Genomic DNA, 13,755 nt, shown 5'->3' with positions numbered 1-13,755 from the left:
CATGTTTTTTTTGTTAGACGGTTGCCTGAAGCTGGAAAATAATCAGAGAAAATGACAGAAAACAATAAAAAATTCGGAATATATACTTCCCTCTTTAGGTGCTCTTTGTTTATAAACAAAAGAGCACCTAAAGAGGGAAGTATATTCGATCTATAATAGATTATATATATATAATATTTTTGAGGAATTTTCCTTCTTTCAGGCCCAAAATCAATGATAAATTGGAAGAGCATGCTGTTGGAGAAGGACCCTCATTAGCTGCAATATTTGAGGACGACAAACACTTACACACTCTTATCAACAATACAAACGTGAGCTTTTGGTCGGCTAAATGTTGTTGAACCTATATTGCTAAACGTTCTTATCAAAATGAACAGTCCAATACTAGCCGAATACATAAGTTTAATCTAATATTGACTGATTCAATTTTAGGAGACCATAGAAAAGGCGTTTGAACTGGCGTGGAAGTACGCTGAATCGTTTGAGCCGTTCAGACAGTATTACCGTGATAATGAAAACCTGGACGTGGAGGCTGTTGGAAAGGGAGAACACGGTCAGAAAATTTGATATTTCATCTTGAACTTTCGTGATAATTTAATCTTAATGTCACATTCACAACTGCACTTTAGAACGTCACGTCATGTTGAATCATGCTCAAACATTTCATTAATTTCAGCTCGTTTGGACGGTAAAGCATTTTCATTGTTCCGGTATTATTTTGGACATTTTCTCATCCGAATTATCAAATTTAAGACATTCTCTCATCCATTTTCACTCTAATATTGGGTGGGTTCAACTCAATGTAGACGTGTGGGTGTGATGTTTACAACTAAGACACGCACTAATGCTGTATATACATATAGAAATCCGGATTATGACTGACAATTATCTTAATTCCGAACCGTCATTCAGTCATCCACAACTCATAAAATCATTACGTTTATTAAATGTGACAAACTAAACTCTAACATGTGCTAACCGAGTAGTTACCGAATCAGATGTGAAGTTCTTCGCGGAGTCACTGGCTGAATACAAGCGACAGCACGAAGAAACTACCAAGATAGTCGGAAACATGAGTGTGGGTATGCTTCTCTGTGATGCTTCCAAACTCAAGACCAAGATGCTTCCTTCTCCTCAAAAGTGTTTAGAGGTTCGTCGATTCTTGTATAAATTTTAAATGTGGTACGTGATAACTGACAAGGTCACGGAAATTTTAAGCTTATTTACTCAACAAGACTTTCCTGGAATTATCAAATTTTTATTCAACTTCAAGTCATTTCTTTGATAAGAAATTTTATCTTGAGTCGATGAATAACGTTATTCGTCCTTGTATGGCTTTCTTAGAAAGACTGTTATATAATTTCTCTGACGTACGTTACTTATTAGGCAATTAATGACCGGTTACCGAAACTGGCCCGACAAAAGAACGACGCACTCATTGAAACGACCCAAGGGGCGACCAGCAAGTTAGACGTCATACCGTCCTCGACTATTGAATTTGTGGAGAGTCTCACTTTCTTGGACGAGATCCAAGAGAAAACTCAGGTACGAGCGTACTGGGACCTGAACTGTGTATTAATCGATTCTAGATTATCCGTGATAAAATGTACATCGTAATTTTTAAACATTTTTTAGGTGGCAGTTTTTTAGTAACAATACAATCATAGATGTTCATGACAGGAAGGTGTTGAAATTTTCTTTTTTTCATCGCAGCGATACTTGAATTTGATTCTACGTGCTTATCGGTTTATCGCTGTCACGTGTCAAATACCTCCCCATTCCCCACTAGGTTAATATCCATTAAAATCATTTGATCTAATCTCAGTTAAATTTCCATGGGAATTTCCCCTGTCCCCTAAGTGCAGGTTATGCTATGATAAGTAAGTGCCGCGTAAAAAATGTTTAACATCCTTCGCAATAGACTAAAAACGTTTAAAATCCAGAATTAAAATCACTAAATTAACCCGTATATACTTCAGGAAATCGAGGAAGAGGCGAATGTAATCAGAGCCTTGTATGATCTGATAGAGAAGTACAACGTGCCCGCTCCTCCTGAGGATGTTGCAGTGTACCAGACTCTCACTCCCTCCGTTAACAATATGTTACAAGCTATTGATAGATCCCTCGCTGATAGGGACGCTAATATCGAGAAATTCTGTACTCACCTTGATAAGGATATCGCCACTTTGAGCAAGAAGGTATTCAAAACGTCTTACAGTCAAATCTATAAATCTGTGAATAGCGCTTTAAATAGTCTAATATTTTTAGACTTGGTCCAAACGCTTAGTTTTACGAGAAGACATTTGCCTTGGCACCCAATATAGATGGACACAATGAGATATAACTTGTTGGACTCAATAACAGGTGAAAGAAGTGAAACTGAAGGCACAAGGAGCAGCTATCCTGGACCCACAAAGTGACATGGACGAGGTGCTGGAGAGTTTGGAGGAGCTACACACCATTATGAACGAACTGCAGGAGAAAGCAACCGAGTACAAGAGTTACCAGAAACAGTTCAAGGTACGGTTTTGGAGTTCTGTGACTGTTTCGAGTTTGGTTATTTAGATTAAACGATAGTCTGTGATGGTGTTCAATCGTTGAATTCATAGAAATCAGATTATTAAATGGACATATTATTATTGTACGATTTTGTTTTTCATTCTACTAATATTGAACACGCGTCAGGTGGACGTGACAAGGTTTGACGAGTTGGAAGAAACTCACGCGGAAGTGAGGATGAAACAACAGCTTTGGGAATCCCTCAAAAGCTGGGATGTCGTCACTGGGGAGTGGTTTGAGAAGAAATTCGAGGAGCTCAATCCAGAGGATATTACACAGGTTATTTCACATTGACGTCATAATATTATCAGCCGATTTGTTAGATTTCAGAGCTAATTATTATTAACCGCCTTTTTGCAAGCTAAATGTTTACTGAGAAATTAACTCGATTATTTAATTCTAACCTACTTTTTTTTCAGAAAGTGGCAAAATACGCCAAGTCAGTGTTCCAGATGGAGAGGGGTTTGCCCCCCAATGGGGTGGTGCCTCTTCTCAAAGAGAAGGTGGACGATATGAAGAGCAAGGTGCCCGTTATTACTAACCTCAGAAACCAGAGTCTCAAAGCCAGACATTGGGAGGTACGTTACATTTTATGTACTTAGAACTTTTAACAGAACTTTGTAATTAAATACATTTCACGAGCTTTTGATTAATAGAAAGCTAAAGAAATAATGTTGATTATCAATTAACCAAGCATTTAATTTGGTTCATAGAATTGGATAAATAAATGGCTAACGTATATATTTTGAGAATACATCAGAATTGCCTCAATCTGCAAATAGGCAGATACATTAATTTGTAGCGAAATGATCCTTGGTTTATTAGGAGCTGTGAGTATAAGCTGCTCAAGCTGTTGAGAACTGTGACACAGCTGCTTAATAAAAGCTCGAAATTAAGAGACCAGTTTTTGAAGATGTGGTGAAGACTGAAGATGATAGCCATCGTTTCTTTACTTATTACTTCAATAGCTAATAATGAAACTTGTTCTTGCCATCTCAAGTCTTCAAATTATAATTCGGTTTATAGTGCATTAATAGATCTTAGGACCAGATTGTGGATGAAACCGATCTTTATTTTTAGAATCTAGCGATTAAAATTAAAATATAATTTATTTTTTGCCCAAGCTGCAGAGATTATCAAAGTGTTGATCCAAGAGATCTCTCTAAGACTGAACAGCTTGATTGAAAGTGCGATTCAGTTGATGAAAATATTATGTCCATTGACGTCTACAATATCCATAACCTACAAATTCAACGGAAGAATTGCTATTAAACGGTTTAATTTCAAAACTTATTAATTACAAAACACATCTTAGATCACATGATGCTCACATTACTGCTTCTGACTGCAATAATAATACATGACTGCAATACATGACCTATAAGTATAACTATTATGACTGGTGTAGAACTCTAACGTAGTATGTCACACCCATCTAATATCAATCAGACCCATCTTTTGTAGCCAAATAGCGGCTGAAACCGTGACCGACCTTATTTATACAAATCGGTAGTATTTCTTAGTAACTTTTGCGTAAATCTGCTAATGGATACCGTTTTGTCTGCTATCGACCACTTAGTAACATTTCTTGGAAATGTTTTAGGATGGGCGACAAATAAGGTAACATGGTTGTTTTAATCTAACATAATATATAATATATATAATATATATGTTAATATACGAGATAGGCCGCTGCCACATTATTTAAGATGTGAGCATGCAAATAAGAGAAACTGGAACAGTCCGCATTACGTTTATTACAACCAACCCTGGCATTATCTCTGTTAAATTTGTTTGTCTAGCCTTAATATTGAGATAACACGCCCTCGTCTGCAGGAAATAGAGACGACGTTGAGCTGCAAGTTTGACCCGGCTGCAGACACCCTGAAGACTCTCCAGGATCTGGATGCTTTCCAGTTTGCGGAGGATCTAGAGGAGATTTCAGGCAAGGCGTCCAGTGAGGCCAACTTGGAAACTATGTTGAGAAAGGTTAGTTAGGCGTTTATTATAGGACGTGTAAAATAATACACCCTCTTTATTTTATGTTTTCACTCCCCGTTAAGAACTAAGGACTAAGGAGTGTACTCGAAAACTTAAAACAACTCCACCACCTCTCTAGGTCGAGGAGGATTGGAAGCTAACTGAATTCACTGCCATCCCACACGGCAAAGACGTGTACATTCTCGGAGGTCTTGATGAAATCATGGCCCTACTTGACGACAGTGTGGTCAATATATCGACCATAGCAGGAAGTCGACATGTGGGCCCTATAAAACCAAGGGTCGAGGATTGGCAGAAACAACTTGCTCTATTCGCTGATACTCTGGTATGTTTATGAAATGTATATCGATATACTACTATACCGAATCGTGTCAGTTTGTTCTGTTATTAGTGTATATCATTAAAAAACGCTTCTCAAAACAAAATAATGTAATAGCTCAAATTAAGTTTAAATCAAATAGTTTTCAATAATTTACTAAACCAGTCCACAATATTTTTTATCAAATCTACATTCAAATTTCAAACTCAAACTAGCACAAAAACAAAAACAAAAAAATACTAAACAAGCTAATAGTAATAATGACTGAAAATGTGTTGAAAGTTTTACGTCTGTATCATTCCTTCCTGTTCAGTGTTCATGCTGTCTTTTTATTATTATTTGATTCTACAATCTACCTATAGCTATATAAGCACCATTTTGATAACTTATTATGATCATGGATAGCATAGTATGTAGTTATAGTAGAGCCTGCTTAGACTTCATAGCTTATAGTTATGATGGATGCGTATAACCAGCTAAAGTTGACCACCTATAAAACATGACTTCTAATTACAGGACGAATGGCAGACATGTCAGAGAAACTGGCTGTACCTTGAGAGCATCTTCTCGGCTCCAGACATCCAGAGACAGCTGCCAAACGAGGCTAAGATGTTCCTTCAAGTTGATAAAACGTGGAAGGAGATAATGAGAAAGGTTCAGAGAATTCCCAATGCTATGCGGGCAGCAACTCAGCCAGGTTAGTGTCCGATAAGACATTTAACATTATACAGTTTATACACATTCTTAACATAACAATCAGTTGCAAAAAAACGATCAAGTTGAAATACTCTTGATGCCAGTTCAAGAGTTTATGCTCTCAAAATGACACTCAGGAACCCATTTTGGGTGAATGTACAATTCACAACGGAATTTAATACTCACCCTTCCTAACTTAAATTGCCGACCTTCCATCTATTGTCGATCAAAATTAGTCATGACTCAATTCTATTATATGTGCTTGTCACTTCAGGGTCTCATTTGTCTTTGCATGTCCACTAAAAGCGACAGTTAATCAAACGGTTCATTGCAATTAAAAATTTGTTGGCTTGACAACCACTACTCCGCTCTTAATTTGTCATTGCTTTACTACATATTGGCCAACATCGAGTTGATACTGAAACTTCTTGACTCCTTTAATTCTTCCTCGTCCACCGCGTCATTTTTATTTCCTTCTGTGAGATCTATTTCAACAAACTTAGCCGTATCATTTTCACAATCCCCAGTTTCTGCTGCTGGACTGTTTGTTTTAGTTTCGCTGCTTCGTGCATCTTCATCATATGATCCGACTTCACTGCTTTCCATCTCTTCCGAACAAACTTCTGTTTCTGCCTCACTTTTATCTATATCTTGATCCGAATTATGAAAATCCGGAACGGGCAGCACTTTGTGTGGCTTGTCATAGGGCGAAATCTGAGATATCTGCTTTCCCGATCCCTCTGCCATCTCTCCACTCTTTTTCCTTGTGTCGGTGTGGAGTGGATAGTGACGTGCAGGAGGAGCAAATCTGATCTCATCTCTTAAAACCTCACCCTCTGTTGGGACCTTACCCTCTGTTGGGCCCTCACCTGCTATCTCTCTGTGAACTAAAACCTGACCAGGAGATCCAGTCGCTTTGCTCGCCTGTCCGGAAGTGGAGATCTGTTGAGTTTTCTCAATCTCTTCAGCTGGTTTGATCTCAGGTGATTTGTCAAGAGTATGTTCTTCTTCTGGTGGGTCTCTTGATTCCTCTGCAGATACAAGTGGCACGGGAGTGATTTCTATTCCCCTTCTCTCCGCGACTGTGCTCTGATTTACCTCGTTCACTTCGTACGCTTTTACTAGCTCCGACACCTTGCAAGTTTTCTTTGTCGTGTTCATCTCATGACCGTCTTTCAGTTCCTCCTGATCGTTTGCTTCTGGTGTGTCGCCTCCCTCCTCTTCAACCCCTCCCATTTTCTCAGCGGTGTCTTGAGCATCAACGGTACAAATAGGGTCATCAAACTTGATCAGATCCCTTGCTGCTTCGACACTCTCCTCATCTATCTTCAGACAAGACACAAAATCTTGCACAGAAGAGATATGTTCAGTCTGCACAGCGTCCTCTTCACACCAATCAATACTTGCCCGGCAAGGTGCTTCTTGAGCGGATATCATCTCATCTGGAACACTTACCAGGACAGAGGAGCTATACTGAGCAGTGGAGGGTCTGTGGGTGGTCTGTTCAGCACCACTGTCTGTCCCTGCTATCTCCACATATCCCTCCATCCCTTCCAGCTGTCTTTTACCTGTTCCTAGATTTGAAGTGATGGGTAATTCATCTATCACTATCTAGATTATTACCCAGGATGAATTACTTGCTAATTACACTCGCTCCAACTTATACTCGATTAAACTTAATTTTGAAGATCTAATTAATCATAACTGGACCTACCGACAATGCAGTAAACAGTAGCACCAATACTCATCACTGCTCCAACACTCATGAACATGTTCTTCCATTCTACGCTCCCATCATCAAGCGCGTCTAAATGTTTAGGCTGCATATTGTACCTGTAAATAATCCCATCATTACACTTAGATTAAAGAATTAGTCTTGGAAATTTCAAGTTGGACCCTGAGTAACGAAATAGCCCAAAACAAAAGTGAAAATATTGTGATTGAAACCCACTCCCCTCCCCCTAGCTTCCACCCTAACTAACTTACCGGTACAGTAGAATGGGGATAACAACACCAGCAGTAGAAGCGAGACTATTCCCCACACCAGTAGTCATACCCGCGTGGTCAGGATTAATATCTATGTAGTTAACCTGAAACCCTGACAACACGAACCCATTAGCTGCATTCTGGACAGACATGACCACGATCACAGCCCACACAGACAGATCAGGGAAGAAGGCCAGCACGAAGTTCAGTACTGCTGGAATATACATTCCGATGGCAGTGTTAATCTTCCTCATAGCAGTGACACTGACTAAGTTCCGTTCCAGGATCATGTCCGTAACTATTCCTGCCAAGATGGACGCCACGAACATGGCCATTATAGGAATAGCAGAATAGAAGCCCAGTTCTTTGATGCTAAGGTTGTGGACATCCTTGAAATATTGGGGATATCCCACTAGCATGGTTAGGTACCCAAAGTAGCTGCAAATGTGACAAAAATAGATGGCCCAGCACTTGGTGGAGGTAAGAATCCAGAGCCAAGGAATGCTGCTGTTTCTTCTGAGCGGATCACGGTTCATGTTTATGTAGTCTTTCTCGTCAAGGCTTGCCCAGATGCTATGCTCTGGGTCACTGGATGCAAAGGTCACCCATAACACAATCCACAGAATGCCAATAATGCCGAAGATTCTGAAGACGGAGGGCCAGTAGCCACCAAACAAGCTATCCTGGTCACAAAGCGCCCCAGACAGCACATCTCCTACAGCTGCCCCGATGAAGTGGCCCGCTACCTGTTATCGAGAACAAGGTACTCTTCTCGTTTTTGGGAGCCCACTTGGTCCACAACGCAGTCATGGCGGGGAGGGTGGATGCAGCTCCTAATCCCTGGACCAGTCTCACAGCAAACAAAATCCTCCAGTCAGCGACTGCTATGGGCGTGACAAATGTCAGGACAATGGTCACCAACATTCCCAGGCCGCACACGTAGTAGGCTCCGTATATGTTGGCCAGCAGTCCTCCCGGCAGTTGGAACATGTAGCCTATGAAGTAGCTCGACACCAGTAATTCTTCTATCTCTGAAATACAAAACATGCTAAATGATAGAGCAGCCTCTTGCGAACAGTAGAAACACGTACTGTAACGAGGTTTAGTCAAGTTAAAGGTTTTATATGAATTCCTGCCTTACAAGAAACTTAATCACTCGTGGTATTGACACTTACCTTTGCTCCAACAAATGGTTCCATTAGTAGAATTCTCGGCAGTACAGCTATCACTATTGTTGATCATTTGAAGGATGGTCACGTTAAAGTCCGATCTTGTCAGATTTACAACCACCATACAATAAAATCCTATCACTGCCAGGATGTAACGGAAATACACAAACTCAGCCATATCAGATAAACTAACAGCGAAACACAGCACCAATAAATGCTATTGGGACATTTTATTGTATTCATATTGATCGCCTTTTATAATGCTCCATTGAAGATTCTGGGTTCTGAGTTTTAGCAGCTCAAAGTTAAATTTCAGATGACATTTGATACCCGGACCTTCCCCAGAGATCTCAGAGATAACTAGCTTTTTTCTCTACAGCACAATCAACATCCTGCACGCTGGGCTAACTGTAGTTGAATTGTAAAGATATTATGCAACACAGCTCTGCAGAATAAAGAAATTCTCATGTGTAAAATCGCTATTACTTAACTGCTATAATGTTACTTCCACAGTACATATTAATATCTCATTGATGTATGAACAGGAGGGGTAATATTGGTGAGGAAACATTTTGAATTTGAAATTAGTACAATAGAAAGAGTTGGTTAGGTGAGATGTTAGAGACAGCTAGAATTAGAAAGCAGTCCGATTATGCCTACGATTCAAATTGGGCCACCATTTATTTTACGGTCATGCTCGCCAATGTAAGACTAAATTTCCAAGAAATACTAATATATAGAACTATAACTTGAATCGGGTAATGGGTAAAACGTCACGAAGGGTAGACGTATTTATTCATATTGTCAGGCGTGCGCCAGAATCATATCAGTATATCGTATAACATCCATTTATCTGACACCCAATGTGTTTCAAGTTCAGCATTCGTGACTAGAATGGATTTTCTAGTCATTCCTCATTAGCGCCAATCACATAAGTATGTCTCATTATTTCGGCAAACTAGCTAAGACAATCGAAAATACCCAGAATTAACACCACAGCAAAGATTCATAATTTCTGAGAAGGCTAAGTATCTCACATGGCAAATTGAACACCTGCTGCCATACCGCATAGAAACTTAAAAGTAAAAGCTTTTATTTGTGGTCACGTGGTATGATATCTTTCCCGTGATGTGTCGGATAACGCGCTCTTTCATGACTCTATATTAACCTTGCCGCGTCTCCCGCTATCAATATATCGTCGCATTCTTCTTCAGTACTCTTTTATATTCTCGATTCATGTTTTTTTTCTTGCAGTTTTACTTTTTTATTGACCAATTTTAGCTTTATTTGCATATCCGTTTTCTGGGATTTTTCTGCAGAATCTGGAGTTCTGCTCTCAGCAAATCAAGCCCGTATTATTGATAAAATGTACTGTCATTTTATCTATTGTTCATTCAGTGAAGCTCAAGTTGAAAAATATTTGCTCCAAGCGAGATATACCGTATGAATTCAGATGTAAAAATATTGATTTTATGATAAAGACACTTTGACAAATTACCTGCAAGCTTGGTTAGTTACCAATGATAACATTTGTTCGTTTTGCAAACAAGTTATATCATCATTTGGAATTGGAGGGATTGAAATTTTTCTTTGAATGAAATTTTAACGTCCGTCACTCTCGTACCTAATCACATTTCTGATTATCAAAATTCAAAACTCCAAATTGTTCTCGACACTTGATAAAATTGAAGATAACGGCTACCCAGTATACATTACCCCATATTATATAAATCCTACAAAACGGTTTGCAGTTACACTTATCTTCAGTTTATTTCCTACTTGGGTTGATATTGCGAACCGAGCGTGCTAAATCACTCTACACTCTAACTTCGAGATTTTACTAAAAGGCCCCAGACAGTTTAAAATTCAATGCATTTTTAAACGCGTATCTCGAATCACCCCACATGACATGATAACTGTTCAAGTAAGTCACGTGATAGTCGAGTGTAGAGTGATTCATCATTATGACATAATGCATTGTTAACTAATATAATGCATTAAACATTTCCCCGAAATTTTATCGTTCTCCCGAAAAAGGCTGTAATGCATACCTTGAATACTTTGATGTATCGACATTCTGTGCACTAAGTGCAGTACAAGTTTATGGTAAATTCACTCTAATTCCTCGTAGGTAACGATTAAGTTAGACTTTTGAAAACTTCAGATTCACCCAATTGATCATGATGATAGACTCACGTCAGCTGTTTTAAAAAGCTTTTTATATCGCTACTCCTCTCAATGCGCATGTACGTCTCTTCACTCTTATAATGTGGTCTCAAAGCAAAGATAGACATATCGGTTGAAAGTAAATACTTCAATACCATATTTGGTCATTGTTTGTGGATTATCTCTCCCGCTATGATAACAACTCAATATAAACCTTAGCGAGGAAAATACTCAACACTTGGTATAATATTGTTAGTTAAATCTTTCGACCAACTTTTCAATCGACCGATGAGAACACATAAACCTTTGCCTTGCTTGATTTCTATAGTTTGTTTGATAAAAGATTAAAATTTATCAACATTTCTGATATAATTATATTCTTGATATTTTAATCCTCACGTCTGAACCTACTCAGTTGTATACAAATCATGGCTATCAGATATGCGCTCTTCATCGTTATCTTTCTCTCAACCAACGTCATAACCTGGTCCAGATACCGGAGCCGGAAATTCGGTCGACGCTGCTACTTCTGCCCGAAACCACTGTCTAATTCCATCAAACAGTGCATGGGCACGGTCTCCGAAATGGAGTCAGAGATCGTGACCAAGCTTGATGGTTATCCGTCCCCTATCGATCTGTCCAGGGACGAGTTCGTGGACAAGCCTAACCCTGATCTTGCTAAGGAGCTCATGGACACATTCGCTTGGGTTCGCTGCTTCGCCATGATGGTCAACAACTTCTTCTCGACGCGAGAAATCCAGAAAATCAACGACATTGCGCTGAGTTTGACGGAAATAAACAGGAACCCAAAAGTTTGTGTCTTTGATAACTTCATGACTGACTGTCAGGCAGTGGATACAAAGAATGCAACTTCCCTCTACGCTCAGCTACAAAAACAGTGGCTCATCTTGGACGTGCTCCTGCAGAATGTTGGCGATGAACAATGAACATTTACTTTAGACACTAGTTACTGCTTGTGCTGCATCTGGATTTTGCACACTATCAGACTCAATTAAGATGTTATTTAGTACATGCAGAAGACTTATCACCTAGTATTAGGATAGTCCTACGTAATATCTTATTTAATGATGTTGTTGATTGTTAGCATGCGCGGCTCCTTTCTTTGCGAGGTATAGACATCGAATATCATTATCAAAGAAAGTATATTATATAGCCGTATTATTATTATTTTACTGCCTCTGGGTTTCTTCAAGGTCTATGTTTGGGACAAGTCCATACCCTTGAATGCAGTAAACGTATGTATTTATTTGTGTTATATTAATGTTTGTTTGAATACCAAACACCAAAACACAAAATAGCGCTGATCATCGTGTGCAGGTTTAATGATTGTTTAAGTACACCCGAGATATGATTCTGTAGCCAGAGCCCAAGTTAAATTGACATGAGACGTAGAGATTTAAATTTAGAGATACAGTTGTAATGCAATTAGATGGTATCACCTTTTATCAAACGATTAAACTTGATTACTATTTTATTAATTCAGCAAGTCACAGTACATTATATAAAGGGAAGCTTGGATTATTGTATAATTCAAAAAAATGATTAATTTAATGATAGGACGATTTAATCAATTTTATTCTATCCATTGAAAAAAATCTCACAATGTGTACTTTATTCTTATTTTATTTCGTACAAATCGTATATTTGTCTGTTTCAATTTTTATTCCAAAAATGCTGTCCCGAAATAAGCAGATGCTTGAAAATTTACTTTAAACACTGACGCACGCGCTTGTCATTATCATATCACGCAGATAAAATCAATATCTTGACGGAGAAGAAATCAAAAATCAAATGCCTATGCCAAAAAATGTAATTTTATCAGTGTGATTTCAGGATACAGCTGATCATGAGCAGGTCATAATAATATCAGGTCATAATCAGGTCATAATATGATATGATAATTACCGTTCAAGTATTCACATTCCATCTGGGATTTCTTGAGTTGACATAGCAGGAGTTTCTCTGGAGATCCAGACGCACTTAAAATGTATCATTTATCTAATCAGTTTATTACTGACAAAACTAAATTAAAAACAAATCAATTTAATACTTAAATGAAGCCTCATGCAATGTGTAGGATGGTTTTCGCTCATTAACTTGTTGAGTAAATATACATCTAAGTTAGTTAATGAGGGAGCGCCGGCAAAGGAGTGAGCGAGCTACGCGCCAAACGGCAGCCTAGTATAAGGTTTATACTTTATATGGACACCTGTCGTGGTCTAGATACGGCAGTATTGGGATTGTAATTGTATTTAAGGAGTATAACTAGCGGTGTGCGGCATTGATAGAGTGACAGCCTACTACAAAGTCAGAATTGTTTTTAAGTGAATATAATGGTAAATTTGTGATTTAAAGGCTACAATATTACGATTTATGAATCAGTTTCCTTTCATCATCTAATAGTTTATTAAATATCAATTAAAACTTATAAATCTACTATCTGTTCACAGAATTACTCTTAAATTGTGAACCAATTAATTAAAATACCAAATTTAAACTTTTAAAATTAATAAATGGAAATAGTCAATATAAATTCATAAAATTTATAAAATATTTTTTTAAATATCTACCATTCAGTATTTCTACCTGTAATACAACTATGTCATAATCACTGGGATTGTGGTCCATGCTGTATTTTGGGGTTTCTTGCGTGGACATAGCAGGAGTTTCTCTGGAGATCCAGTCGTGAACAAATTGACGATTTATCTATAATGCCTCGTACCATGCCAGGTGTTAATTTCCAATTTGATGTCCTTATCTGAATTTTCCTCTTGTCATTCAGGAACGACTAGAAGCGTTATACCATCGAAGGTCTGATCTCTGTTAAAAATCTATTGG

General features: G+C 38.3%; 2 protein-coding genes across 4 annotated transcripts in view; one reads left to right on the top strand and one right to left on the bottom strand.

Moving 5' to 3' along the window:
• Nucleotides 1–13,755, top strand: part of LOC134819995 (dynein axonemal heavy chain 6-like) — a 35,330-nt gene that overhangs the window by 5,071 nt on the left and 16,504 nt on the right. Inside the window, exons 11-22 of one of the 3 annotated variants that reach the window (XM_063830160.1) lie at nt 203–311; nt 433–553; nt 677–688; nt 999–1,150; nt 1,387–1,545; nt 1,980–2,198; nt 2,365–2,520; nt 2,686–2,838; nt 2,979–3,137; nt 4,396–4,548; nt 4,679–4,885; nt 5,396–5,576. In XM_063830160.1, coding sequence (XP_063686230.1) covers nt 203–311; nt 433–553; nt 677–688; nt 999–1,150; nt 1,387–1,545; nt 1,980–2,198; nt 2,365–2,520; nt 2,686–2,838; nt 2,979–3,137; nt 4,396–4,548; nt 4,679–4,885; nt 5,396–5,576 — 1,781 coding nt within the window. Of the gene's footprint in view, nt 1–202; nt 312–432; nt 554–676; nt 689–986; nt 1,151–1,386; nt 1,546–1,979; nt 2,199–2,364; nt 2,521–2,685; nt 2,839–2,978; nt 3,138–4,395; nt 4,549–4,678; nt 4,886–5,395; nt 5,577–13,755 lie in introns of all 3 variants that reach the window. The other 2 variants (XM_063830163.1, XM_063830162.1) reach the window with 2 other exon arrangements.
• On the bottom strand, nt 5,897–8,932 carry LOC134819997 (sialin-like). The gene is given in 5 exon segments (XM_063830166.1): nt 5,897–7,149; nt 7,290–7,408; nt 7,562–8,295; nt 8,297–8,592; nt 8,737–8,932. Coding segments are annotated over 5 exon segments (2,505 nt in total). The 5' UTR covers nt 8,909–8,932; the 3' UTR covers nt 5,897–5,965.

This window comes from Bolinopsis microptera, chromosome 8 (assembly GCF_026151205.1).
Source record: "Bolinopsis microptera isolate Bmic1 chromosome 8, MBARI_Bmic_1.0, whole genome shotgun sequence".
Lineage (NCBI taxonomy): Eukaryota > Metazoa > Ctenophora > Tentaculata > Lobata > Bolinopsidae > Bolinopsis > Bolinopsis microptera.
This window is presented reverse-complemented; position numbering and strand designations above follow the sequence as displayed.